We start from the raw sequence: 27,912 nt of genomic DNA on the forward strand, positions 1-27,912 counted from the left end.
AAGAACCACTAAATTGCGCTTCATGCATGCGTAGAAGTGCAGATGTGGGGCTTTGCCCTATGTCCTTTTCGGCTAGCAGCCGGGGCTCTGGAACGGATCCCAGTCACAAAACAAGGTACGACTATATCTGAAAGATTATTGTAAGCAATTATCATCACTAGCACGGGTGTCTGAAGACTTGTAATGAGAAATTTTCTACCTTTCTATATTTCAATTTTGAATTATTTTGTAATGAGTGGAATTAGAATCGGAAAACGTAGAAAATACAATGGTGTAAAGGTTAACTTTGAAAGCCATGAGGCAGGAGGGAAGGAAGTTGATAGGCTATAAAGAGCCAGGGATGTAAAGTGGATTGTAATGATGTGAACGTATATTATTAAATGGGAAATAAATAAAAATTATATATATACAGAAACAAGAGAGAAGAGAGATTCAAAGCGGACATTTTTTTTTCCTATTTCCTGGTGATAACATGGTGATATACATTGACTCCAATGTGAAAGGGATTAGCTCCCTCTTCCCTCCCAGAGCAGTAGCTAGGCAGAGAAGGTTTTGAGTTTTTCATCTTTTGGAGATGTAAATTTTGATTTTGAATTTGACGCATTTCCCCCATTTTTATTTTTGATATAACCAGTCAGAATTCTGTTGATGAGGGAAGCCTTAAGCTACCCAGACTCTCAGAGAAAGTTCATTATAGTGGTATCTTGGTTTAAGAACGGCTTAGTTTATGAACAACTTGGATTAAGAACACTGCAAACCCAGAAGTAGGTGTTTTGGTTTGTGAGCTTTGCCTTGGAAGCAGGACATTTTCCACTTCCTGTTGAATGTAAATTGAGTCCCCCGCTGCTATGGGAAAGCACGCCTTGGTTTAAGAACACTTTGCTTTAAGAATGGACTTCTGGAATGGATTAAGTTCATAAACCAAGGTACCACTGTACTATCTAGGAGTCCAAATACAGAGAAAAGATGGTTGTTTTATTCTAAGCCAGAAGCAGAAAGTCACTGAACTAATTGACAGCATAGAGATGCCAGAAGCAAACCCAGTTGACGCATCTATTATGGCAGAGTTTTTAAAGAACCCAGAGAAAACATAGCCATTGCCTGACATCAACAAATACAGTTCAGAATCCGAATACACTGAAGCCACAGAAGTTAACATACCCAACTTCCTCAACCATTCCTCATAAAGCTTGGTTTCCAGACCCTTTGTCGTCTTGGTCACAATTCCCTGCACATCCACTTGGGAATACCATGCTTCAAGATATTTGAAAGTATATGTTAACATGGGAATACATGCAACCAGCTTTGTTGGTTGATCTCTATGCCCCAAGTGTCATAAGAACTCAGGGCCAGGTTTTAAGTAAGAGATGCTCCAATGCTAGTTTCATGGGATTCGGCAGTATGGCAGGTAAAGGGGAACACTTCATGTTTGTGACAAAGCATGGACCAATTCCATCAGTAGGCTACTCAACCCAAATACCCTTGTTGAACAGGGGTGTTTAAAAAAGGCTTGCATTGCAAAAACAGGTAGGATAAGCATGTTAGAATTCCTGCTCCGTGATTGCAGTCATGGGATTGTTATCTTTCACATGACAGTGTATGTTTTGACTCCACAAAGTGGGAAGTGATGGAGACAGGATGTTTGTGTTACTGTGTTCTGTGAAGTGGGACTATTGTCCTTTGCTCTTTCTCTTTGCTGTCTGATGCTAGAGAGAGAGGGAGCCATGTTGCAGTGCTCCGTGTGTGTTTATATGTAAATAAAGTAGATTAGCCAAAATGCTGAGTTGCTGAGGTCTGTTACGCAAGCTGTGAAGACTGTGGATCCCTAAGTGTGCCAATGTCTGTTGGCATCGATCACTGTAATGTTCAGGCTGAAGAAAGCTTTTGAAGCTCCCGAACGAACAACCAGGAGGGAAAGAATATGCCAGTTAGGCATGTGACTCTACCAGGGTCCTACTCAAGTGTAGGACGAGCTCCTGACAAAGCAATCCAGGAGCTTGTGAGTCTTAGAAACGTGGCAGAGCACAGAGTTGGTAGGGCATGGGAGGTGTTGTAAGCCCAATAGCAGGAGTAAGGTCCAGGTCTTCTTGAGATGTTCCAGGGGGTGGCTGGAAGGTGAATCTCTGCAGCAGAGTTGTGAAGAAGAGGAAGAGCTCCATTTTGGCAAGAGTCTCACCTACACATGCTCTCCGACCTGTAACAAATCAAAAGGGGCAGAGAAACCAGGTTTATCAGTTGCTTTAAAACACCCCAAATACAGTGGTACCTCGGTTTAAGAACAGCCTTGTTTACGAACGATTTGGTTTACGAACTCCACAAAACCAGAAGTAGTGTCCCGGTTTGCAAATGTTACCTCAGTCTAAGAACGGAATCTGAGCGGTGGAAGGGCATCAGCGGCAGGAGGCCTCATTAGTGAAAGCGCACCTCGGTTTAAGAACGGTTTCGGTTTAAGAATGGACTTCTGAAACGGATTAAGTTCATAAACTGAGGTACCACTGTAGTTTAAAGCAGATTAAATTGCAGCAATAAAATAACAGCTAATGGTATCCATCTTAAAAGAATTATGAACTCCCAATACGAGCCATCCTGCAATGCTGAAAACTGGGGGGATGGGGAATCTTTTTCACCCTGAGGGCCACATACCCTGGTGAGCAACATTGCAGGGGCCACACCCCAATGGTGGCCAGATCTGGTGGCAGAAATGGCCATAGCAACTGATGTGATCCTTATCTTTGCACAGTATTCTACATTCCAGGCATGTAAAAATCCCATTGACTAAGCACACACTATGCAGATACACACAAAAGCAAAAAAAAAAAAAAAGTTACCTGCAGAGAAAGGCATGAAAGCATCTCTCTTTATGAATTTTCCATCAGAATTAAGAAAATGCTCAGGATAGAATTTATGTGGTTTCTCCCATTGAGATTCATCGTGCAGCACAGAGGACAGCAATGGCATGATGTATGTCCCCTGCAAAAACAAAGCAAGAGTCATTTTAAAATAAAGCATATGCCTCTGGTACAATAAATACTGACTGCAGGAAAAATGAGATTTTTAGTTCACTTGAGAAATGTCTTTCGTTTGAAAAACTTTAACATATAAACCATGATCTCCCACCAGAAATGGTTTCTTTTCCAACCTTGTGCTCCTTCCCATTGAGATCTGTTTAACGGGTTGAAGATGACACTGAAGAGCTTGCTTACAGTGCAATCCTATACAAGTCTGCACAGATGTCACCCACAATGAAGTCCAAGGGGCTTACTCCCAGGAAAGCCTTAAAATATATTGTAACTAGTGGGCAGCAGATTAGTGAAATGGATCACCTTTGGAATGAAGTAGCCATTGAGGGTAACATCTGTAGTCGTGGCATGTGGCAGGTTGGTTGGGACAATATCAGCAAATCTCTGGATCTCATGGACCACGGCATCCGTATAAGGCATTTTTGTTCGGTGTTCAATCCTTGGCTGAGAAGATCCAACAACCTTTGCAATTTCCTCTTGGACCTTTACTGGGGGAAATTAAAAGAAAAGCATTAATTTTTCTGCCAAAATTATCTCCTTGACCTTGGTCTCTTAAGATATTAATACTTGAAGCATAAAACTGCCATAAACTGGTTCTCCAATTCCCTAGGCTTGCAAATTTAATCTCTAGGCCAAGGTATTTTAAAACAGGACAAACAAACATTTTAGCCAATAACCTGATATACTGATGGAGAGAAATTCATCCAGGATGATTATTGAAATATCACTGCTGGGAATATCTTGAGGTGGTATCTTTTACATATAAAGGCAAGACAATTTTTGGAGAAAATATGGGGAAAAGTTAGTTGGAGAAAGAGCATTTGGACAGAAAGCTGGACAGGAAGAGGACAATTCAACAGAGGTGGAGGTGAAAGAGAAATAAATATGGAACAAGATGGCTTTGAAAATTCTAACTTGGAATGTAAATAGGCTAAATAATAAGACTAAAGGGAATAAAATTGAACATGTTGTTAAGAAGTTGAACTTGGATAAATAAAACTTAAATAAAAGGTTGGGAAAGAACTTTGTACCTTCTGATATAACAAAAAAGAGAGGAGTTGTAATGTGTATAAAACCAGATTTGGACCCAAAACAATTATTCAAAGACGAACAAGGAAGAATATTGATAATGGGAAAATACACCAGATTTTCATTAGGGGCTAGAAGAAATATTATTTGAACATTTGAATGAAAAGGTGATTTTGATGGGTGATATGAATGGTGTAGCCTCCCTAGATTGGGACAGGACTATGAGAAAAAATGAAACAAAAGAAGGCAAGCTACTGAATGCCTTTTTTAGGATGACTGACAATTTAAGTTTAATTGACATTTGGAGAGAAAAACACCCACAGTACATTTTATTCGTCTGCGAATTATTCTGCAAGCTGGAAAAAACCCTGTATGGACTTCTAAAGATTTTTATACTAAGGTAAAGGCAGAAATCAAGAACATTATGAGACTACAACTCTATAACAGTGGAATTAAGAACAGAGACAAGTTTCCCGATGAGATGGAGACTAAATGAAAAATTATTAAATTATAAAATTTATTAAATCAAGAAATATTAGAAAAAGGGGCAAAAAAATTAAAGGATTATTTTGAAATCAATTTAAACCAAGAGATAGATTTAAAGGTGGTATGGGGTGTGAGTAAAGTGGTAATGTAGGGGTGGTTTTTTTTTTACATAGCAAAGCGCATACCAAACAAATATAAGAGAGCAGAAAAAAACAGGAAATTTTACAAGAAATAAAAGGGAAAGGGAAACAATTAATAAATTTCCCTTGAAAAGAGATAGTGAAACAGGATGTCAAGATGTTGCAAATGCAATATTCAATGATAATAAACCAAGAAATAGAGTCGAAAAGTGTTTTAAATATTTAAAACAGAAACACTGAAAACAGAAACCTGTTGGAGGCCAAAACACCACTATGACTTTCACCTTTGGAGAATTTAAAGTAAAATAATTTAAGGTTTTATCAGAGAAGTTAACAACATGGTTACAATATCATCATTTGAATTAAGTATTTAAAAAGCATATGAAGTGGCGGGGTTGGGGAACAAGCATCACAACTGGAAAGAGACCTATTAAACTGTAATGTTAAAGTGATATCTAAAATGTATAAGATGTTATTGGAATGGGAGACAAAGGATGAACAAGTGAAATCTTCAAGGATACACTAGGCAATAGATATTGTTTATAATATAAAAACGGATGTATGGGAAAGTTTATCAAAGGTGGATATAAAATTTGGAGCATTTTATAGTTTAAGAGAAAACTATATGAAAATGTTATATAGATGGTAAAGATAAAGGTAAACCAGAGCTGGCAAACCAGAGCAGCGCACGGAAATGCCGTTTACCTTCCCGCCGGAGCGGTACCTATTTATCTACTTGCAATTTGACGTGCTTTCAAACTGCTAGGTTGGCAGGAGCAGGGACCGAACAACGGGAGTTTACCCCGTTGCGGGGATTCGAACCACCGACTTTCTGATCGGCAATCCCTAGGCTCTGTGGTTTAACCCACAGTACCACCTGCGTCCCATATAGATGGGACCTAACACCTAATAGATTGGCTAAAATGTATAAACCCAAACTGAATATGTGCTGGAAATGTAAAGACAAAGAAGGTAGACTTTTTCATATGTGGTGCTCTACTAATAAAGTTAAAGCTTACTGGGAAATGATATATAATGAACTGAAAAACATGTTTAAGATGTTTAAAAAACCATTAGCTTTTCTTTCGGGAAGTTTGGAATCGGAACTACCTAAAAAGGAATGAAAGGAATGGAAATGGTTTATAGAGTATTTACAAACAAACTGTAAACATACTAAGACATTGGGAGGATTAATGTAAAAACCTTCTGTTTCAATATACATATGGGATATATACGGAAATATATATCTAAATGATGTAGGAAGATGAAATGAAATGTAAAAACCACAGAAAGGGAGAAGGGTGTCCAGATTGAAATGTTAAATTTAGGATTGAATAATTGTTGTGACACACACACACACACACACACACTTTCTAATAGTTACATATAACTGGAATTAAGATATCTCAGATTAATGGGTGCCAAGCCAATGAAAAGCACTCACTCTGAATTTCAGGATATTTCATCATTAGTAACAGTCCCCAGCACAGTGTGGTAGAAGTTGTCTCCGTGCCAGCACCAAATAAGTCGGCCACAACAGTTTTTAAGTTTTCGTTGTGGAAATATGCATTCGTCTTGTTCTTCTCCTCCTCCTGGGTTGCAAAGAGTATGAACTGGTTAAAACGAATGGAGTGAGAAAATTTCAAGTGCAAAGATAAAGATGAAAACCTGACAGGACCCATCATTGCACATCAACACAATCGCTAAGTAGAGAGAGATTCCAGGTCTTCCAGACTATGCCATCATGATAATATAGGGTTTATTTACACATGTATACAACCCGAACCTAAGATGGAGGGGCTCAGCATCAACACCCCAAAACATCTAGTTTCTCCATAGTCACAGCTGTTGTTCTCCATCTACCAGCTAAGAGAGGAGGTTGGGGAAGCTTGGCAATCCAGCTCCTTCTTCTCTGATGCTAATCGTGGTGCTTAACTGCTCAGCCAGTGCTTAACCTGCAAGAGTATAATATGACTGCATACATGGAAGGCAGCATTTCTGGCGAACACTTGTGGAGATCTGAAATCAAAGTTAACATAAAGTGTTGTTTTCTGCTGACATATGGTTCTCAGTTGAACATCTTTAATGTATTTACTCATAGTCTAAAATGGAAAAATAACATTGAAATACCACATATTCATCTGGAAATGTTTCATTAAATTGCGATAGACAATGTGGTGCCCTCCATATTTTGGAGATTGCAACTCACTTCTGCCACACTTTCCAACAGGAAGAGTAACACCAATAGTTCTTAACCCGAGGTACTATTTCTGGGTTGGCAGAGTCTGTAACCTGAGCGTCTGAAACCTGAAGCGTCTGTAACCCAAGGTACCACTGTATAGTTAAAGCTATCACCATTAGTGATGTATGGAAGTGAGAGCTGGACCATAAAAAGGCTGATGGCCGAAGAGTTGATGCTTTTGAATTCTGGTGCTGGAGGAGACTCTTGAGAGTCCCATGGACTTCAAGAAGATCAAACCTATCCATTGTTAAGGAAATCAGCCCTGAGTGCTCACTAGAAGGACAGATAGTGAAGCTGAGTTTCCAATACTTTGGCTGCATCATGAGAAGACTCCCTGGAAAAGACCCTGATTTGGGAAAGAGTGAGGGCACAAGGAGAAGGGGACGACAGAGGACGAGATGGTTGGACAGTGTTCTTGAAACTACGAACATGAGTCTGACCAAACTGCGGGAGGCAGTGGGAGACAGGAGTGCCTGGCGTGCTCTGGTCCAGGGGGTCACAGAGAGTCAGACACGACTAAACGACTAAACACCACCACCACCACCAACAACAAGCGCAGTGCATGGGCCAATGTTTTTTCCTTGCTCCGAGATGCCTCTCCACCCACAAAGTTTCCTATCTCCTCTGGTGTGAAGAATGCCTTCTTCTGAGCACACGAGGCATTTTTCCATCCCCCTTGTATCAAAAGGGAGTCAGGCAACCATTACCTCTCATAAGCCAATGGTCTATCTGCCATAATTCCACCCCTGAAAACTCGTACACCCCAACTGTCATGTTTTCTTGATCAGGGATTTACCCCAGAAATGCTGTTGAGCATGCAACCATTGACCCTGCAGAGGCAACTTCTGTAAGACATTAACAATGGCTGACTATTGGGAAAGGGGAGGAAGTATGCCAGGTTGGTCCCTTCTGAAGTGAGACTTCCTGACTACAACTTATGCATTCACTTGCGAATATGCCCTCAAAAATGAATTTAAAATGTCAATGTTTATTCTGGGCCAACTTAAAAGACTCCATTACCTCTTGCTGTCGGATAAGAAATGAGTCAATAAAGCTCCTCTGGTCATTTTCATCCAGATCTCTGAGGTGTTTTATGAAGGTGGCATTTATGAAGGCAAAAACCTCATCTCTGTTTTGAATGATAGTCTTACGAGCCCCCAAAAGAAAGCCAAGAGCAGGAAACATGTTATACAGCTGAAAGGATAAAAATGTGAAAAAAGAAAAAGAGACATTAGGAAAGCTCAGTACAGTTCTCTCAACTGCGTCTCTCAGAGCATGGTTGCCCAAATACAAACAAAGCTATTGAATGGCATTTGGAATGGGGGGTGGGCTACGTCAGGAAAATGTAATTTATGTGCAACCGCAAAATAGTAGGCTATGGCAGTTTTCCTCTGGAGGTTCGCCTTCAGAGAGGGAGATCTGCCCTTGGAGGCCCCTTCTGAGCCATCATGGAACCAACTATCACTTGTTCTTCCTTGTCCTTGGAGTCCCGATGGCAGTGAGGCCAGAAAGCATGTGTGCAAAGGAGACTTTCTTACAGTTACGGGATGACTGTGCCATGTGAGTTTTCTAAATATTTCGAATCATCACCAGGTTTCTCACAATATCATTCTGTGTTTTGTAGTGAATCCTGAACAATATACAATAAACAGGTTGCCCTGCCCACTTTGCATACAATGTCATTACAATCAACTGTTTGTTTTACTGGAAAAGAATAGATTACCAGGACTGAAGAGCTTCCGAAAAGCCGGACATTTTCATTGACCAACTTCAGAAGTCTTATGTATGTGGGATCTTCATAATCAAATCGCTTGTCTAGTAGTATGGCCACTATAATATTGGCAACAGCTGCATTCATAATTGTGGTAGTCTCAAATGGGTTTCCTAGAAATAATTATGACAGTTAAGAAAAAATATTCTTTTTAAAACACACAGGAGTCGAGTACAACATTCCTAGAATGGACATGCTAGTGGATGCTTTCTACCAGCCAGGAGAAAACTTTGTGTTTCCTCTGCAAACTTCCTCTGCATGTGACTAGATGTGGGTGTGGCCTAGTCTGGGTTGGGGGAGCACACCTCCTTCTTTGCTGCTTCTTCTTCTTCTTCTTCTTCTTCTTCTTCTTCTTCTTCTTCTTCTTCTTCTTCTTCTTCTTCTCCTCCTCCTCCTCCTCCTCCTCCTCCTCCTCCTCCTCCTCCTCCTCCTCCTCCTATCTCCATTTTTCTACATGTTAGTAGAAGTGACTGCCTGTCTGCAGTCACTTGGGACTAACTCCCTTATGGGGTAGTTCCACATGTATATATACTTTTGTAACCTAAGTCTGCCTTGAGGGATCCATCCATCCATGAACTGAATGAATGTGAGTAAACTACTTTTGTATTGACTTTAATAAGATTGTCGTGTCTATTCTTTTTAAGAGGGAAAAGAAGGGATCTTACCAGGAATCTTATATAGAGAGCGAGTCTGCAACAAGCAAACCACTATGTGTTTAAACTCTGATAAGATATAGAACTTGCTAACGCAAGTTAGGGAGGATACAATTAAACAATATATCCCCTCCTGCCTCCCTGAACATCCCCACAGAAATTCAAAGTATGGGAAGAGCATTGTTTTTAAGTCTGTTCATGTTGTCTTAAGTCCCCACTGGCAGCTTACCTATGTGTGGACCTCATTTAACAAATAAACTGATCCTAAGTACTGCTGGATGTGGCCATAGCTGAGCTAAGACCTGCTTGGGAGTCACAGGAGTTATTGCAGTACAATCTGCACATTACAGGAACAGAACAATAGTTAGGAACCCTGGGAGCTGTGCTTCTGGAAGTTAGGAATATGTAACACAATAACCATGGCACCTTTAAACAACGGTTGTGTAACTGTGCACCAGAGGAAAACAGCAACCCACCTTCGTAAGATTCAAATTTCTTTATCAGGACACTGCATTCCTCAAGTATTCTGTCCTCTATGGTCTTCTTTCCCATTCCATAGTCCCGCAATGTGCTTAAAGCAAACCGCCGCATTACTTTCCAGTTTTCACCATTAGACAGAGTTAAACCTGAAGAGACAGGAAGAAAGGTTTCATGTTTGCATGACCATTGAATCAATAAATTATGTTCTGCATTTCTTCCGTGGAACTGACAATGGAGCCCAGATGTTCTCCCATTCAGACTCAGACTTCTGAGCTTTGACAAAGTAGCTGGCAGATGTGTCATCAGACCATGACCTGAGAACACATTGATCAATATTTTCCATTACAAAGTGTAGGATAGAGTAGAGGGTGTTATTTGTATTCCTCCTTCATTTTTCCTCTCTGTATAGGCTGGGCCAGAAAATGGTCAGTTTCCCCTTGCTGTGTGGCATTACTTTTCCATGTGACAATCATTCACAATTCAAATGTGACAACTATTACATTCTCCTGTCCCATTCTCCCCCAGCTCTACAATATGACTGTTGGGAAGAAAGCAGGAATGGGAAAGGTTTGCTTTAACTGGTCTCCATTTTTGTTTCTTCAACAGAGCACCACTTATCCACTGAAAGTCAACACCAAAAAAAGTTGGTCTGGTCTACTCTTTTTAACATTTTAGCTTGATCTGCAAAAATCCACAGGTGACACTTTTTGTGACACATTCTCAGCCTAATGCCTGCAGATACTCTGTCAATATCAAAGGCACTGAGGTGGGTTGAAAAATTGGGAAGGATTTTCCCCACAGGAAACAATGGATGTTGACTTGCTTTGCAAAGCTCATCTTACAAACCATTTATTGGGAACTTATTGTGTTCACCTGGCAGGACCTGTTTGTGTTTGCAAGCATTACCAGTTCCAGTAGAAAGGAAGGTGCCTCACCTAAGCCTTGTCCAAACTCTTGAAACATTGGAATGATGGGCCTGTCTGCAAATGCGTCCGCCTGATTAACCAGAGCCTCCTTTAGTGTCTCATATCCTGTCAACACCACAGTTTTTTGGGGTCCCATTTGGATGCTGAAGATGGGGCCATATTGCTTGGACAACTGGAATTCAACAGAAGAAAAAGTGAGAAAGAGAGTTCTGGCATACCCAAAGAATATATTAATGTAAATCATCTCTGACAGAACCAAGACTGCATTAGCTTGCACATTTACCTAAGAGAAAAGGCCATTCCACAGAATCTAGTAGCAGAGTTTGACCGTTAGACTAGTATCGGTTTTCCCCCAATAACTTCTATTGGGCTAGTCATACTTCTCTGAAGTCTCTCAGCCTTACTCACCTCACAGAGTGTTTGTTGTGGGGAAGGAGGGGAAAGGAGATTGTGAGCATCTTTGAAACTCCTTAGGGTAATGATAAAGCAGGATATCAAATACAAAATCCAAACTACTATAGAAGTTGGTAGAAATTACTTCCATGTCATTGTGCCTTGGGCCGAGCTGAAAACATATGACTTAAGAATAGTAATTTTGTGGAATGAATTCCCTTTTTGTATCTTTGCAAATCACCATGCAAAAACAGAATCCAAATAACATAATGATAAATTAAAAGAGCATTGTCTATGCCTCAATGCTCTTCAAGGCATTTGCTACTAATAGCTGTAGCAGCAACAGTTGCTCGACTCATGATACAGCAGCTCAGCCCTTTCATCCAGTTCAGTAGACTCCACCTTGGGAGCAGGGCCAGGGCGGGAGAGTGCTAGAGTCAAGTTGCATGGGATGTCTAGTCAAGTTGTGTGGGATCAATTCCAAACTGTTACCTCCAAGGATGTGGATAGGCTGCTTGGACAAGTGCAACTGACCACATGTCTCCTTCATCCTTGCCCATTCTGGCTCATAAAAGCTCTGTGGGGTGGTGAATGCTTCCCTCTGTTAAGAAGCCTTCCCAGACCCACTGAAAGTGGTGGTTATAAAACTGCTTATTAAAAAATAAATATTTGAACCCAGCCAATATGGCCAACTATCACTCAGTCTCAAATCTTCCATTCTTGGGCAAGGTGGTTGCTGAACAGCTCCAAGCATGCCTGGAGGATACATACCATTTGGATCCCTTCCAATCGGGATTCTGGCCTTATCATGAGACTGAAAATGCCGTGGTCGTGCTGGTTAATATCTCCGTCAGAGGACAAAGGTGAAAGCTGTTTCCAAGTTGTGGATCTCTCAGCAGCTTTTGATACCATTGACCATAACATCCTTCTGGACGTCTAGAGGGGCTGGGAGCTGTGGGCACTGTTATGCAGTGGTTTTGCTCCTTCCTCCTGGACTGTGTCCTTAAAGTGGTGTTTGGGGATAAGTGTTCAGAACCCTGGGCTCTCACCTCTCACCAAAGGGTTCTGTCCTCTCCCCCATGCTTTTTAACATCTATATGAAGCCTCTGTGAGGGATCTTCAGGGGGTTTGGGCTGGGTGTTCATCAGTATGTGGATGATAACCTGCTCTACCTCTCTTTTAAATCAGGACCAGTGAAAGCGTTGAAGGTCCTGTGTGAATGTTGGGAGGTGGTTGGATGGCAGCTGACAGATTGAGGTTGAGGTTGAATCCTGACAAAACAGAAGTACTGTTTTGGGGAGACAGGGGGCGGGCAGGTGTGGGGGAGTCTCTGGTCCTGAATGGGGCAGCTGTGGCCCTGAAGGACCAGGTGTGCAGCATGGGAGTAATTTTGGACTCACAGCTGTCCATGGGGGCGCAAGTCAATTCTCTGTCCAGGGCAGCTATCTACCAGCTCCATCTGGTACGCAGGCTGAGACCCTACCTGCCGGCAGACTGTCTCACCAGAGTGGTGCATGCTCTGATTATCTTCCGCTTTGACTACTGCAACACGCTGTACGTGGGGCTACTTTTGAAGGTGACCCAGAAACTGCAACTGATCCAGAATGTAGCAGCTATATAACACCAGTTCTGAAAGACCTAGATTGGCTTCCCAGTACGTTTCTGAGCACAATTCAAAGTGTTGGTGCTGACCTGTAAAGCGCTAAACGTCCTCAGCCCAGTATACCTAAAGGAATGTCTCCACCCCCATCATCCAAGGTCCAGGGCCGAGTGACTTCTGGCAGTTCCCTCACTGCGAGAAATGAGGTTACAGGGAAACATACAGAGGGTGTTCTCGGTAGTGGCACCTGCCCTGTGGAACACCCTTCCATCAGATGTCAAGGAAATAAAATACTATCTGACTTTTAGAAGACACACCTGAAGGCAGTCCTTTTTAGGGAAGTTTTCAATGTTTGATGCTTTATCGTGTTTTTAATCTGTTGGGAGCTGCCCACAATGGCCGGGGATACCCAGACAGATGGACGGGGTATAAATAATAAATTATTATTAACTTATTATTGTTATTCATTTGCAGCAGCACAAATATTTCCTAGGAATGCTCAGAAAACCAGAACAGAATAGTCAGTTATAAGGATGAATGTGATTATACCTTTAATGGCACCTCTCAAATCTAGAAAGATAGGCTGAAGGAGGATGTTCGCCTAGGCAAGGTTTGCACCGACACTTTTGCATCCTTGAAAATGGAGGCAGAGTCAAACATGATTCGACACCAAACATCTTGTTCAAATTATAAAATGCAACTTGGTCCTATGACTATTTATTGGGAAAGATAAGATGAGGTTCTGCAACACACAAAGGGGAGATGAGATTTATAGGCTTTAAAAGAACAATTTTTAATATTTTATTATTATTATTATTATTATTATTTTTATTATTATTATTATTATTATTATTACCCTGCTCTGCTGACTGGGCTGCCCCAGTACCCTTCAGCCTTGCCATGGGAAGAACTGGAATCTTTACCTTTAACATGGTTCTGTGAGGCGTCTTCAGATCCATGATGTGGAGATTCCCAATGAGAGGTAAAGGCCTCGGTCCTGGTGGAAAGTTTTGGGAGCTCTTTTTCCAGAAAGCGCCCAGTTTCAAAACAAAGGAAACCATAAGGATAAAGAGGAACAACGCTGGAATCGGCTCCGTCCAATCCATTTCGTTTCAGCAAGAAATTTGTTTTGCAATGGTTTTAATGAAAGCTACAGTGCAGTTTGGTCAAGGATAATGTCTTGCAACTGCAGTGAGCAGCCTATATATTATGCTAGGTACTATCTCAAGCTAATCATTAAACCATCCAGTAAAAAGTGTCCCCCTTTGGCCCTCTGATTTAGTTTTCTTCTCCTCAACTATTCAAAGCTGTACATTGGATTATTTGCCTTTCAGCTTAATGTTTACTCAAGTGAGTGGTGCTTATTTGCAGAAACTAATGCTTTCAGGAGCAAATTCAAACTCTCTTGGACCTGCTTGCAGACCTGTCACCCAGATTATGTGTAAAATTAATCTGTTATAATGGGAGTAAAGGGCAGCATTGTGAAATAATTTGCAGATGAAATTATTCAACTTTAATTAGGAACAACTGCAGTTAGTTTGAAAGTGTCCAGTATTTCCTGAACTTCCTCCCAATGAAACACTCACACATATTTTCTCTTTAGCATAGTTTTTATTCATTTTCATTTTGAAATTGTTTAACATGATGACATTAGGGTATATCTTTGTATACATTAGAGCATATGACATGCAACAATGTGAGCAAGGGAGGACAATAACTAAACCGTACATCCTCTCATAGTGCCTAAATCCATTCCTGCAAAGGTTATGGGGCCCAGTGAAGACAAAATTCAAAGTATTATAGTGGGAGTAGCTGGATTTTCTTAAGATAGAAGAAAGATTCAAAGGGGACATTTTTTTCTATTTCCTGGTGAGACCATGGTGACTTCCACTGACTCCAATGTGAAAGGGATTAGCTCCCTCTTCCCTCTCAGAGCAGAAGCTAGGCAGAGAAGGTTTTGAGTTTTTCCTCTTGTGGAGATTGAAGTTTTGATTTTGAATTTGACACATTTCCACCATTTGCATTTTTCATATGACCAGTCAGAATTCCATTGATTCCAGAATTCCTTAAGCTACCCAGACTCTCAGAGAAAGTTCATTCAGATACAGGGAGAAGATGGAAGATGGTTGTTTAATTCTAAGCCAGAAGCAGAAAGCCACTGAACTAATTCACAGCATGGAGATTCCAGAAGCAAACCCAGTTGCCAGATCTATTATGACAGACTTTTTAAAGAACACGGAGGAAACAAAGCCATTGCCTGACATCAACAAATACAGTTCAGAATCAGAATACACTGCAGCCACAGATGTTAACATACTCAACTTCCTCAACCATTCCTCATAAGGCATGGTTTCCAGACCCTTTTTCGTCTCGGTCACAATACTCTGCATATCTACTTGGGAATATGAAAGGATATGTAAACATGGGAATAAATGAACCAGCTTTGCTGATTGATCTCTATGCCTCAAGTATCATAAGAACTCAGGGCCAGGTTTTAAGTAAGAGATGCTCCAATGCTAGTTTCATGGGATTCGGCAGTATGGCAGGTAAAGGGGAACACTTAAGATTTGTAACAAAGCACGGACCAATTCCACCCATAGGCTACTCAACCCAAATACCCAAGCCAGGAGTTTGTGAGTCTTAGAAACGTGGCAGAGCACAGAGCTGGTGGGGCATGGGCGATGTTGTAAGCCCAACAGCAGGAGTAAGGTCCAGGTCTTCCTGAGATGTTCCAGGGGGTGGCTGGAAGGTGAATTTCTGCAGGAGACTTGTGAAGAAGAGGAAGAGCTCCATTTTGGCAAGAGTCTCACCTATACATGCTCTCCGACCTGTAAGGAAACATAGGCAGCAGAGAAACTGGGTTTAGCAGTTGCTTAATAACATCCCTTTGAAGCAGAAGGAAATGCAGAGATAAAATAACAGCTCATGGTGCCCATCTTAAAAAAATTATGAACTCCCAATACTAGCCATTCTGCAATGCTGAAAACTGGGGGGGGGGGTGTCTTTTCAGCCTGAAGGCCCCATTCCCTGGTGAGCAACATTCCAGGGGCCGCACACCAATGCTGGCCAGATCTAGTGGCAGAAATGGCCACAGCAACAGATGTGATTCTTTCATTTGCACAATAAGCTACATTCCAGACATGTAAAAATCCCATTGACTACGCACACACTGCAGATATACACAAAAGTAGAAAAAAAAATACCTGCAGAGAAAGGCATGAAAGCATCTCTCTTTATGAATTTTCCATCAGAATTAAGAAAATGCTCAGGATAGAATTTACGTGGTTTCTCCCATTGAGATTCATCATGCAGCACAGAGGACAGCAATGGTACGATGTATGTCCCCTGCAAAGGCAAAGCAAGAGTCATTTTAAAATAAAGTGTATTCCTCTACAATAAACATTGAGTGCAAGAGAAATGAGATTTGAGTTCATTTGAGAAATGTCATTAGTCTGACAAACTTAACATATAAACCATGATCCCCCACTAGAAATGGTTTAATTTCCAACCTTGTGCTCCTTTCCACTGAGATCTGTTTAATGGGTTGAAGCTGATGCCTGACAGTTTCCAACGGGTAGATTGCATGCTTACAGTGCAATCCTATACAAGTCTGCTCAGATGTCAGCCACCCTGAAGTCCAAGGGGCTTACTCCCAGGAAAGCCTTAAAATATATTGTAACTAGTGGGCAGCAGATTAGTGAAATGGATCACCTTTGGAATGAAGTAGCCATTGAGGGTAACATCTGTAGCCGTGGCATGTGGCAGGTTGGTTGGGTTAACATTGGCAAATCTCTGGATCTCATGGACCACAGCATCTGTATAAGGCATTTTTGTTCGGTGTTCAATCCTTGGCTGAGAAGATCCAACAACCTTTGCAATTTCTTCTTGGACCTTTACTGGCGGCAACAAAAATAACGTTTATTTTTCTGCTCACCTTATCTCTTTGATTTTGGCTTTTGTCTCTCAAAATATTAATCTCCGCAGCATAGAACTGCCATTAACTAGTTCTCCAATTCCATTGACTCACAAATTTAATCTCTAGAATATGATACAGGTATTTTTTAAAACAGGACAAACATTTTAGCCAATAACCTGATACACTGAGGGAGAGAAATTCATCCAGGATGATTATTAAAATATCACTGCTGGGAATATCCTGAAGTGGTAACTTTTACATATAATGGTCAAAAACAAAGATTTCGTGATCCTACAGAGCCAGACAAATTTCGGAGAAAATGTTGGCAAGAGTTATCTGGAGAAAGAGCAATTGGAAGGGAAGCTGGACAGGAAGAGGACAATTCAACAGAGGTGGAGGTGAAAGAGAAATAAATATGGAACAATATGGTTTTGAAAATTCTAACTTGGAATGTAAATAGGCTAAGTAATAAGACTAAAGGGAATAAAATTGAACATGTTGTAAAGAAGTTAAACTTGGATAAATAAAAGTTAAATAAAAGGGTAGGAAAGGACTTTGTACCTTCTGATACAACAAATAGGAGAGGGGTTGTAATGTGTATAGCTGGGACACGGGTGGCGCTGTGGGTTAAAGCCTCAGTGCCTAGGGCTTGCTGATCAAAAGGTCGGCGGTTCGAATCCCCGCGGCGGGGTGCGCTCCCGTTGCTCGGTCCCAGCGCCTGCCAACCTAGCAGTTCGAAAGCACCCTCGGGTGCAAGTAGATAAATAGGGACCGCTTTCTAGCGGGAAGGTAAACGGCGTTTCCGTGTGCAGCTCTGGCTCGCCAGAGCAGCGATGTCACGCTGGCCACGTGACCCGGAAGTGTCTTCGGACAGCGCTGGCCCCTGGCCTCTTGAGTGAGATGGGCGCACAACCCCAGAGTCTGGCAAGACTGGCCCGTACGGGCAGGGGTACCTTTACCTGTAATGTGTATAAAACCAGGGTTGGACCCAAAGCAATTATTCAAAGATGAACAAGGAAGAATACTGATAACTTAGATACCATCACATAGAGAAAAAGTATTATTAACGCATTAGGTGTGTATGCACCTAATGAGAAAAAAAATACTATTTTTAAAAGAGGCTGGAAAAAATATTATTTGAACATTTGAATGAAAATGTGATTTGGATGGGTGATATGAATGGTGTAGCCTCCCTAGATTGGGACAGGACTATGAGAAAAAATGAAACAAAAGAAGGCAAGCTACTGAATGCCTTTTTTAGGATGACTGACAATTTAAGTTTAATTGACATTTGGAGAGAAAAACACCCAAAGGACAATGTACATTTTATTTGACTGTGAATTATTCTGCAAGCTGAAAAGACTCTGTATGGACTTCTAAAGATTTGTATTCTAAAGTAAAGAGGGCAGAAATTCTATCAAGAACATTATGAGACTACGACTCTATAATAGTGGACTTAAGAACAGGGACAAGTTTCCCGAAGAGATTGAGACTAAATGAAAATTTATTAAATGATCAAGAAATATTAGAAAAAGGGGCAAAAAATTAAAGGGTTATTTTGAAATTAATTTGAACCAAGAGGCAGATTCAAAGGTGGTATGGGATGCCCGTAAAGTGGTAATGTGGGGTGTTTTTTGTTTTATTTTACACAGCAAAGCACATACAGAAGAAATATGAGAGCAGAAAAAAACAAGAAATTTTAGGAGAAATAAAAGGAAAAGGAAAAGAATTAATAAATCCCTCTCAAAAAGAGATAGTGAAACAGGATAACGAGATGTTGCAATTGCAATATTCAATGGTAATAAACAAGGAAATAGAGGGGAAAATTAAATATTTAAAAGAGAAACAATTTGACAAGGTTAACGAGCCAGGGAAACTATTATGTAGGTAAATAAAGAAGAAACAAGAAAAAACCTGCATTTATAGAATAAATGCAGGAGGTACAGTTGTGCAAAAATCCGAAAGAAATAAGAGCATAATTTCTTAATGGACCTGTCACAATGATGGAATTATAGCAAGCTATTTTACACGCAAAATTAGGGAAGGCACCTGGATCTGATGAAGTTTCAGCAATTCATTATAAGAAAAAATACAAGATTACCTAATGCAACCTATAAAAGATATTATGAATATCTCTTTGAATATAGGAGAGTTACCTAAATCCCGGAAGAGTGCATACATAACTTTGATTCATAAGCAAAATAGAGATCCAAAGCTGGTTAAGAGCTATCGACCTATTTCAATGTTGAATAACAATTATAAACTGTTTTCAGACATATTAGCTAATAGGTTGAAAACTATATTAAAAGTGGGAATCCATCAAGATCAGGCTGGATTTTTGCTGGGAAGACAAATGAAAGATAATAATAATAGAAACATAATTGATGTAATAGAATATTTAGTAGTGAGAAATGAAAAACGGGCAGCTTTAATATTTTTAGACTCTGAGAAAGCATTTGACAATGTCTCCTAGGACTTTATATATTTAAAGCTTTGGAATACAGTGGAACCTCTGGTTACGAACTTAATTCATTCTGGAGGTCTGTTCTTAAACTGAAACCGTTCTTAACCTGAGGTTATTTTCAAATTACAGTGGTACTTCAGTTTTCGAACATAATCTATTCAGGAATACTGTTCAAGTTCTGAAACATTCAAAAACTGAGTCACAAATGGCAGTCTGGGAATTTAATAGAGAAAACTGAGAAAAATAACATATACACTAAGTGGAAGCCATTCTAAAACTATAATGTTCCTCAACGAAGAAGTTTGGAAACTGAGGTACCACTGTATTTTAAACCAAGAGACAGATTTAAAGGTGGTATGGGATGCAAGTAAAGTGGTAGTGTGGGGGCGTTTTTTACACTCCAAAGGGCATAGACAAGAAATAAAAGAGAGCAGGAAAAAACAAGATTTTTTTACAAGAAATAAAAGGAAAAGGAAAAGAATTAATAAATTCCCCTTGCAAAGAGATAGTGAAACAGGAAATCAAGATGTTGCAAATGCAATATTCAATGATAATAGATCAAGAAATAGAGTGGAAAATTAAATATTTAAAACAGAAACAATTCCAACAGGCTGACAAGCCAGGGAAACTATTAGCTTGGCAAATAAAGAAGAAACCTGCATTAATAGAATAAATGTAGGAGATAGAATTGTGGAAAATCTGAAAGAAATAAGAAATTGACACTGAGCTTGGTAAAAGCAGAGATTCTGAACAAATCTCTCTCAGACCATAATCCAGTTACTATACACATAAAATTTAAAAAAACATACGAGAGGGAGGTGGAGGATGAATGATGAGGTATGGAGAGATAAGCAAAAGGTGAATAAAATGAGGGAATTGTTGTTGGAATTTTTTGAAATTAATGAAAGGCATGGGACTGACAGGAAAATCATTTGGGATACCAGTAAAGCCTATATGAGAGGAATTGGAATACAACAATACAATACAACAAATGGCAAGAATAAGGAAGGCTAAAGCAAATGATACTATGGAAATCAATAAACAGATAAGGGAGAATGAAAAAGAATTGTTGAAAAATCCAAAACAAGAAAGTATAATCCAAAATATAAAAATTCTACAATCCCAACTAATTAATTTAATAAACAAAGAGGTGGAAAATAAGATCAAATGGACAAAACAAAGGTATTTTGAATCGGCAAATAAACCTGGTAGAATGTTGGATGGTATTAAAGCTGAATGGTATTAAAGCGATTTATGAAAACCAGAAAGCTAAGTTAATAATTAACAATGAAATAACTGAAGAATTCCAAATTGAAAGAGGCACCAGACAAGGATGTCCTCTATCCCCACTTTTGTTCATTGTGTATTTGGGGATCTGGATCACAAATAAAAATACCAGTTTGTACAAGGATAACTAAGTGGAAGGAAATAAAAGGATATTTAAATAAATGGAATATATTCAACTTGTCTTTATGGGGTAGGATATCCTTGATAAAAATGTCAATTCTCCCAAAAATGCTCTTCCTTTTCCAGACGATCCCAATAATTATTGGGATAAAATGTTTTAAAGGCTGGCAAAAATGAATAAAACATATAATAATAAGTGCTGGAGATGTAAGAAACTAAAAGGAACCTTCTACCGTATGTGGTGGACTTGCCCCAAAATTGGGAAATTTTGGAGCATGATCCACGAAGAAATAAAGAAATAAAGAAAATACTAAGAATATCGTATAGTAAAAGGCCAGAGGCATTCCTTTTAGGGATTTTAAATGATGATATTCCAAAAGACAAGTATTGCACTTGGGCAAAAAAAATGAGAGGCACAAATACAAGATGGGTGACACAAAAGAAAGGAATGGAAATGGTTTATTGAATATTTACAAGCAAACTGTAAACATACTAAGACATTGGCAGGATTAATGTAAAAACCTGCAGTTTCAATATATATATTGGATATATATGGGAATATATCTCTAAAAGAATATGTTGAGATAATTTGGAGAACGCAGGAAGATGAAACGAAATGCAAAGAACCACAGAAAGAGGGTGAAGCGAGATCAGATTAAAATGTTAAACTTATGATTGAATATTATAAATATTTTCTCTCTTTGATAGTTACATATAACTGAAATTAAGCTTTCTCTGAATGATGGGAGCCAACCCAATGAAAAACACTCACTCTGAATTTCAGGATATTTCATCATTAGTAACAGTCCCCAGCGCAGTGTGGTAGAAATGGTCTCCATGCCAGCAGCAAATAAGTTAGCCACAATAACTATTAAGTTTCTGTTGTGGAAATAAGCATTCGTCTTGTTTTTCTTCTCCTCCTGGAATGTAAAGATGGTTAAAACAAATGGAGTGAGAAAATTTCATGTGCAAAGATAAGAATGAATAACTGAGTGGACCTGATGATCCAAAGTATCATTTCATATCACCCCAATCACTGAGCAGTGAGAGATTCCAGGTTTTTCAGACTATGCCATCATGGTGGTATAGGGTTTATTTACACACACATATGTTGTTGTTGTTTAGTAGTTTAGTTGTGTCCGACTTTTCGTGACCCCATGGACCAGAGCACGCCACGCATATATATGTGTGTGTAAATACATATACATATATATATAACCCAAGCCTAAGATGGAGGGGCTCAGAATCAATACCCCAAAACGTCTTACTCCTCCATAGTCAGAGCTGATAGTGGAGATCAGGGAAGCTTGCCAATCCAGCTCCTTGATCCAGTTTTCCTGATCAGGGAATTTTTTTCAGAAATGCTGGTGAGCACGCAACCATTGACCCTGCAGAGGCAACTTCTGTAACACATTAACAATGGCTGACTATTGGGAAAGGGGAGGAAGTATGCCAGGTTGGTCCCTTCTGAAGTGAGACTTCCTGACTACAACTTATGCATTCACTTGCAAATATACCCTGAAAACACGAATTGAAAATGTCAACGTTTATTCTGCTCCAACATAAAAGACTCCATTACCTCTTGTTGTCGGATAAGAAATGTGTCAATAAAGCTCCTCTGGTCATTTTCATCCAGATCTCTGAGGTGTTTTATGAAGGTGGCATTGATGAAGGCAAACAGTTCATCTCTGTTTTGCATGACAGTCTTACGAGCCCCCAGAAGAAAACCAAGAGCAGGAAACATGTTATACAGCTGAAAGGATAAACATGTGAAAAAAGAAAAAGAGACATTAGGAAAGCTCAGTACAGTTCTCTCAGCTGGGTCTCTCAAAGCATGATTGCCCAAATACAAACAAAACTATTGAATGGCATTTGGAATGGGGGGTGGGCTACCTCAGGGCAGCGTAATTTATGTGCAACCCCAGAATAATAGGCTGTTTTCCTCTGGAGATTCGCTTTCAGAGAGGGAGATCTGCCCTTGGAGGCCCCTTATGGTACAAACAATCACTTGTTCTTGGAGTCCCGATGGGAGTGAGGTCGGAAAGCGTGTTGTTACGGTTTGGTCTCTCCCAGAAATTCAAGTCGACACTAGCTGTTAATTATTTCAGGCAGAGCTCCTCCTCAGAAGATGGAGTTGCCCAACTGAGCTCCTCCCCCTTCCCCAGTACGGAAGCTCCCACCTTCTCTTCCAGTATCTTTCGCGCAGCTCTGCCACTTTTGAAATCCTACAAGATTTGGCAGAGAGTATTTCCTGCATTCCAATGTCTTGCCCACTATTGGAGTTCTCACACCTCTGTCTGTCCCTTTGGTCAGAGCTCAGATTACAGCTGCTTCCCCCCCTCCTCTCTGCTTTCTTCTGTTAGCTGTCCGCTCCCTGTGCCTGCTTCTTCTCCTCCTGTCAGAATCTGAGCTTCGCTGACACGTGTTTGCAAAAGAGACTTTGTTGTAGTTACGAGATGACTGTGCAGTGTGAGTTTTCTAAATATTTCGAATCACCAGCAGGTTTCTCAAGATATCAATATTCTGTGTTTCGTAGTGAATCCTGAACAATATACAATAAACATGTTGCCCTGCCCACTTTGCACACACTGCCATTACAATGAACTGTTTGTTTGTTTGTTTGTTTTAATTGGAAAAAATAGATTACCGTGACTGAAGGGCTTCCGAAAAGCCGGATATTTTCATTGATCAACTTCAGAAGTCTTATGTATGTGGAATCTTCATAATCAAATCGCTTGTCTAGTAGTATGGACACTATAATATTGGCAACAGCTGCATTCATAATTGAGGTGGTTTCAAATGGGTTACCTAGACATAAACAAGACAGTTACACAAAAATATTCTGTTGAAATTCCAAATATGGAAAGGGCATTGTTTTTAAGTCTGCTCATTGTTGCCTTAAATCCCTACTGGCAGCTTACCTATGTGTAGAAATCCTTTATCAAAGAAACTGAACCTAAGTGCTGCTGGATGTGGCCATAGCTAGGCTAAGAAACGCTTGGAAGTCACAGGAGTGTCCAGAGGAGGGCAACCAAAATGGTCAAAGGCCTGGAAATGATGCCTTATGAGGAACGGCTAAGGGTGCTGGGCATGTTTAGCCTGGAGAAGAGGAGGTTAAGGGGTGATATGATAGCCATGTTCAAATATATAAAAGGATGTCACATAGAGGAGGGAGAAAGGTTGTTTTCTGCTGCTCCAGAGAAGCGGACACGGAGCAATGGATCCAAACTACAAGAAAGAAGATTCCACCTAAACATTAGGAAGAACTTCCTGACAGTAAGAGCTGTTCGACAGTGGAATTTGTTGCCAAGGAGTGTGGTGGAATCTCCTTCTTTGGAGGTCTTTAAGCAGAGGCTTGACAACCATATGTCAGGAGTGCTCTGATGGTGTTTCCTGCTTGGCAAGGGGTTGGACTCGATGGCCATTGTGGTCTCTTCCAACTCTATGATTCTATGATTCTATGCACCCTGGGAGCTGTGCTTCTGGAATTTAGGAATATGTAACACAATAGTCTTGGCACCTTTAAACTATGGTAGTGTAGCTATGCACCAGAGGAAAACAGCAACCCACCTTCGTAAGATTCAAATTTCTTTATCAGGACACTGCATTCCTCAACAATTCTATCTTCTATGGTCCTCTTTCCCATTCCGTAGTCCCGTAATGTGCTTAAAGCAAACCGCCGCATCACTTTCCAGTTCTCACCATTAGACAAAGTTACACCTAAAAATGGGAGGATAGGTTTTATGTCTGCATGGCCATTGCACAAAAATATCAATAAACTGTGTTCTGCGTTTCTTCCATGGAACTGAGAATGGATCCCAGCTATTCTCCCATTCAGACTTCTGAGCTTTGACAAAGTAGCTGGCAGCTGTGCCATCAGGATAGAGTAGAGGGTGGTTTGTACATGTCAGGGATCCCAGCAGAACTTTGTATTCCATGGGCAGATATTATGCCTCCTTCATGTTTCCTCTTTGCATAGGCTGGGCAAGAAAATGGTGTGTGGCATTACTTTTCCATGTAATCTGCAGAAATCCACATTTGACACTTTTTGTGACACATTCTCAGCCTAATGCCTGCAGATACTCTGTCAGTGTCAAAGGCACTGAGGTGGGTTGAAAAATTCACAAGGATTTCCTCCACAGGAAACAATGGATTTCAATGACTTGCTTTGCAAATGCTTATCCTACAAACCATTTCTTGGGAACTGATTGTGTTCACCTGGCAGGACTTGTTTGTGTTTGCAAGCATTACCAGTTCCAGTAGAAAGGGAAGTGCCTCACCTAAGCCTTGTGCAAGCTCTTGAAACATTGGAACGATGGGCCTGTCTGCAAATGCGTCCGCCTGATTAACCAGAGCCTCCTTTACTGTCTCATATCCTGTCAACACCACAGTTTTCCGGGGTCCCATTTGGATGCTGAAGATGGGGCCATATTGCTTGGACAACTGGAATTCAACAGAAGAAAAAGTGAGAAAGAGAGTTCTGGTATACCCAATGAATATATTAATGTAAATCATCTCTGACAGAACCAAGGCTGCATTAGCTTGCACATTTACCTAAGAGTCAAGGTTATTTTGTACATTCGACAGAATCTAGTAGCAAGGTTTGACTGTTAGACTAGTATCAGGTTTTTTTTAATCACTACTATTGAACTTGGTAGAAATTACGTCCATGTCATTGTGCCTTGGACCGAGCTGAAAACATATGACTTAAGAATAGTAATTTTGTGGAATGAATTCCCTTTTTGTATCTTTGCAAATCATCATGCAAAACAGAATCCAAATAACATAATGATAAAGTAAAAGCGCATTGTCTATGCCTCAGTGCTCATCAAGACATTTGCTACTAATAGCTGTAGCAGCAACAGTTGCTGCTACAGCTGCATGATAGCACTCTCCCTCCCTGGCCCTGCTCCCATGGTGGAGTCTCCTAACTGAGCTTAGCCTTTTCACCCAGTTCGGTAGAGTCCACCGTGGGAGGGGGACCAGGGCGGGAGAGTGCCAGATTTCTGGAATTCCAATGTGTTACCTCTGAGGATGTGGACAGGCTGCTTGGACAGTGAAACTGACCACCTGTCTCCTTCATCCTTGCCCATCCTGGCTCATAAAAGTTCTGTGGGCTGGTGAATGCTTCCCTCTGTTAAGGAGCCTTCCCAGCTCCACTGAAAGCGGTGGTTATAAAACCACTTATTAAGAAATAAATCTTTGGACCCAGCTAATATGGTGAACTACCACCCAGTCTCAAATCTTCCATTCTTGGGCAAGGTGATTGAGTGGGTGGTTGCTGAACAACTCCAGGCACGCCTGGGGGATTTATTTTGAAATAAATCTATGTTCATTGTGGTTAACCAAATTCCTAAAGACTTAACTTTTTTGACTACTTCTATACCAATTTCCTCCTGCAATATATCAACCAAGTCTTGTTTCATATTTTTAACTAATATTCTAGTCTTGCTTTTGTTTTATTTAAAACCTGCTACTTGTCCAAATTGTTCTATTTTTTTAATAACTTCTTTGGCATTATTTAATGGTTCTTCTATAGTTAGTACCAAGTCATCTGCAAAGGCTTTCACTTTATGTTCTTTCCAGCCATCTGAAATTCCTTTTATTTTCTCATTTTCTCTTATTGTCCTTAGAAAGACTTACAGTACCGATATGAATAATAGTGGTGAGAGCAGACACCCTTGTCTTGAACCTTTCGTAATTTCAATATTTCCAGTTATTATATTATTTACTATTAATTTTGCTTTTTGACCAGAATATATAGCTTTTATACCTTTTATAAACAATTGTCCAATGTCCATTAAATCAATATTCTTTATCATAAATTCCCAAGATATATTATCAAAGGCCTTTTCTGCATCTACAAACATTAATATCGCTTGTTTATCATTCCTGGCCGTCAGGTATTCAAACGAATTAAGTTCTTAACCCACGGTAAAGGTAAAGAGACCCCTGACCATTAGGTCCAGTCGTGATCAACTCTGGGGTTGCGGCGCTCATCTCGCTTTATTGGCCAAGGAAGCTGGTGTACAACTTCCGGGTCATGTGACCACAGAGCCTAGGACTTGCCGATCAGAAGGTCAGCGGTTCGAATCCCTGCAATGGAGTGAGCTCCCGTTGCTCGGTCCCTGCTCCTGCCAACCTAGGAGTTCAAAAGCACGTCAAAGTGCAAGTAGATAAATAGGTACTGCTCCGGCGGGAAGGGAAATGGCGTTTCCATGAGCTGCTCTGGTTCACCAGAAGTGGCTTAGTCATGCTGGCCACATGACCCGGAAGCTGTATGCCGGCTCCCTTGGCCAATAAAGCGAGATGAGCGTCGCAACCCCAGAGTCGGCCACTACTGGACCTTATGGTCAGGGGTCCCTTTACCTTTAAGGATAAAAGTCCCTTTACCTTTAAGGATAAAAGTGATTATACCTTTAATGGCACCTCTCAAATCTAGTTTAGAAAGATAGGCTCAGGGAGGAGGCTGGGCTAGGCAAGGTTTGTACCAGCACTTTTACATCCTTGAAAATGGAGGCAGAGTCAAACGGGATTCGACACCAGACACCCTCAGACACCTTGTTCAAATTACCCGGTATAAATTACAAGTAGGTCCTATGACTATTTATTGGGAAAGATAAGAGAAGGTTCTGTTGCACACAAAGGAAAGATGAGATTTATAGGCTGTAAAAGAACAAAATGTATTATTATTATTATTATTATTATTATTATTATTATTATTATTACCCCGCTCATCTGACTGGGCTGCCCCAGTACCCTTCAGCCTTGCCTTGCCATGGGAAGAACTGGAATCTTTACCTTTAACATGGTTCTGTGAGGCCTCTTGAGATCCATGATGTGGAGATTCCCAATGAGAGGTAAAGGCCTTGGACCTGGTGGAAGATTTTGGGAGCTCTTGTTCCAGAAAGTGCCCAGTTTCAAAACAAAGGAAACCATAAGGATAAAGAGGAACAACGCTGGAATCGGCTCCGTCCAATCCATTTTGTTTCAGCAAGCAATTTTTTTTTGGGTAGTGGTTGTAATGAAAGCCACAGTGCAATTCGGTCAACAACTGTGTCTACCAACTGCAATGAGCAGCCCATATATAATGCTATGTAATGTCTCTAGCGAATCCTTAAACCATCCCTCCGATTTTTTTTCTTCTCCACAACTATTCAGTGGTTATAATGAAAGCTACAGGGTAGTTTGGTCAAGGACAATGTCTTGCAACTGCAGTGAGCAGCATATATATTATGCTAGGTACTGTCTCGAGCTAATCATTAAACCACCCAGTAAAATGGAAAGTGTCCTGCTTTGTCCCTCTGATTTTTTCTTCTTCTTCTCCACAATTATTCAAAGCTGTATATTGAATGTTTTGCTTTTCAGTTTAATGTTTACTCAGG

At 40.4% G+C, this 27,912-nt stretch overlaps 2 protein-coding genes across 2 annotated transcripts; both read right to left on the reverse strand.

The window, feature by feature from the left end:
- Positions 1-1,304: 1,304 nt before the first annotated feature.
- LOC309367072 (cytochrome P450 2K6-like) lies at positions 1,305-13,903 on the reverse strand. The gene is made up of 9 exons (XM_081906359.1): positions 13,664-13,903; positions 10,757-10,919; positions 9,818-9,967; positions 8,641-8,801; positions 7,938-8,111; positions 6,120-6,267; positions 3,324-3,508; positions 2,829-2,970; positions 1,305-2,194 (listed from the first exon to the last, which is right to left on the reverse strand). The coding sequence occupies exons 1-9, from the start codon at positions 13,844-13,846 to the stop codon at positions 2,007-2,009; spliced, it is 1,494 nt and encodes a 497-aa protein (XP_081762485.1). The 5' UTR covers positions 13,847-13,903; the 3' UTR covers positions 1,305-2,006.
- Positions 13,904-15,365: 1,462 nt separating this feature from the next.
- On the reverse strand, positions 15,366-27,692 carry LOC309367073 (cytochrome P450 2K6-like). Its single transcript, XM_081906360.1, has 9 exons — positions 27,329-27,692; positions 24,808-24,970; positions 24,098-24,247; positions 23,175-23,335; positions 22,107-22,280; positions 21,300-21,447; positions 16,452-16,636; positions 15,944-16,085; positions 15,366-15,568 (listed from the first exon to the last, which is right to left on the reverse strand). Exons 1-9 carry the CDS (start codon positions 27,509-27,511, stop codon positions 15,381-15,383), a joined length of 1,494 nt encoding a protein of 497 aa, XP_081762486.1. The 5' UTR covers positions 27,512-27,692; the 3' UTR covers positions 15,366-15,380.
- Positions 27,693-27,912: the final 220 nt, after the last annotated feature.

This window comes from Podarcis melisellensis, assembly GCF_964234715.1.
Source record: "Podarcis melisellensis genome assembly, chromosome: 3".
In the NCBI taxonomy this organism is placed as follows: Eukaryota; Metazoa; Chordata; class Lepidosauria; order Squamata; family Lacertidae; genus Podarcis; species Podarcis melisellensis.

Coding starts and splice junctions, on each gene's coding strand:
- LOC309367073 (XM_081906360.1), bottom strand. CDS start 27,511: ATGGATTGGACGGAGCCGATTCCAGCGTTGTTCCTCTTTATCCTTATG. Junction 23,336..24,097: donor GAAATTTGAATCTTACGAAG/GTGGGTTGCTGT, acceptor GTTTATGTCTAG/GTAACCCATTTGAAACCACC. Junction 16,086..16,451: donor ATGGCTACTTCATTCCAAAG/GTGATCCATTTC, acceptor TTGCCTTTGCAG/GGGACATACATCGTACCATT.
- LOC309367072 (XM_081906359.1), bottom strand. CDS start 13,846: ATGGATTGGACGGAGCCGATTCCAGCGTTGTTCCTCTTTATCCTTATG. Junction 9,968..10,756: donor AGAGTTTGGACAAGGCTTAG/GTGAGGCACCTT, acceptor CTGTCTCTTCAG/GTTTAACTCTGTCTAATGGT. Junction 3,509..6,119: donor GAAATATCCTGAAATTCAGA/GTGAGTGCTTTT, acceptor AATTTCCCCCAG/TAAAGGTCCAAGAGGAAATT.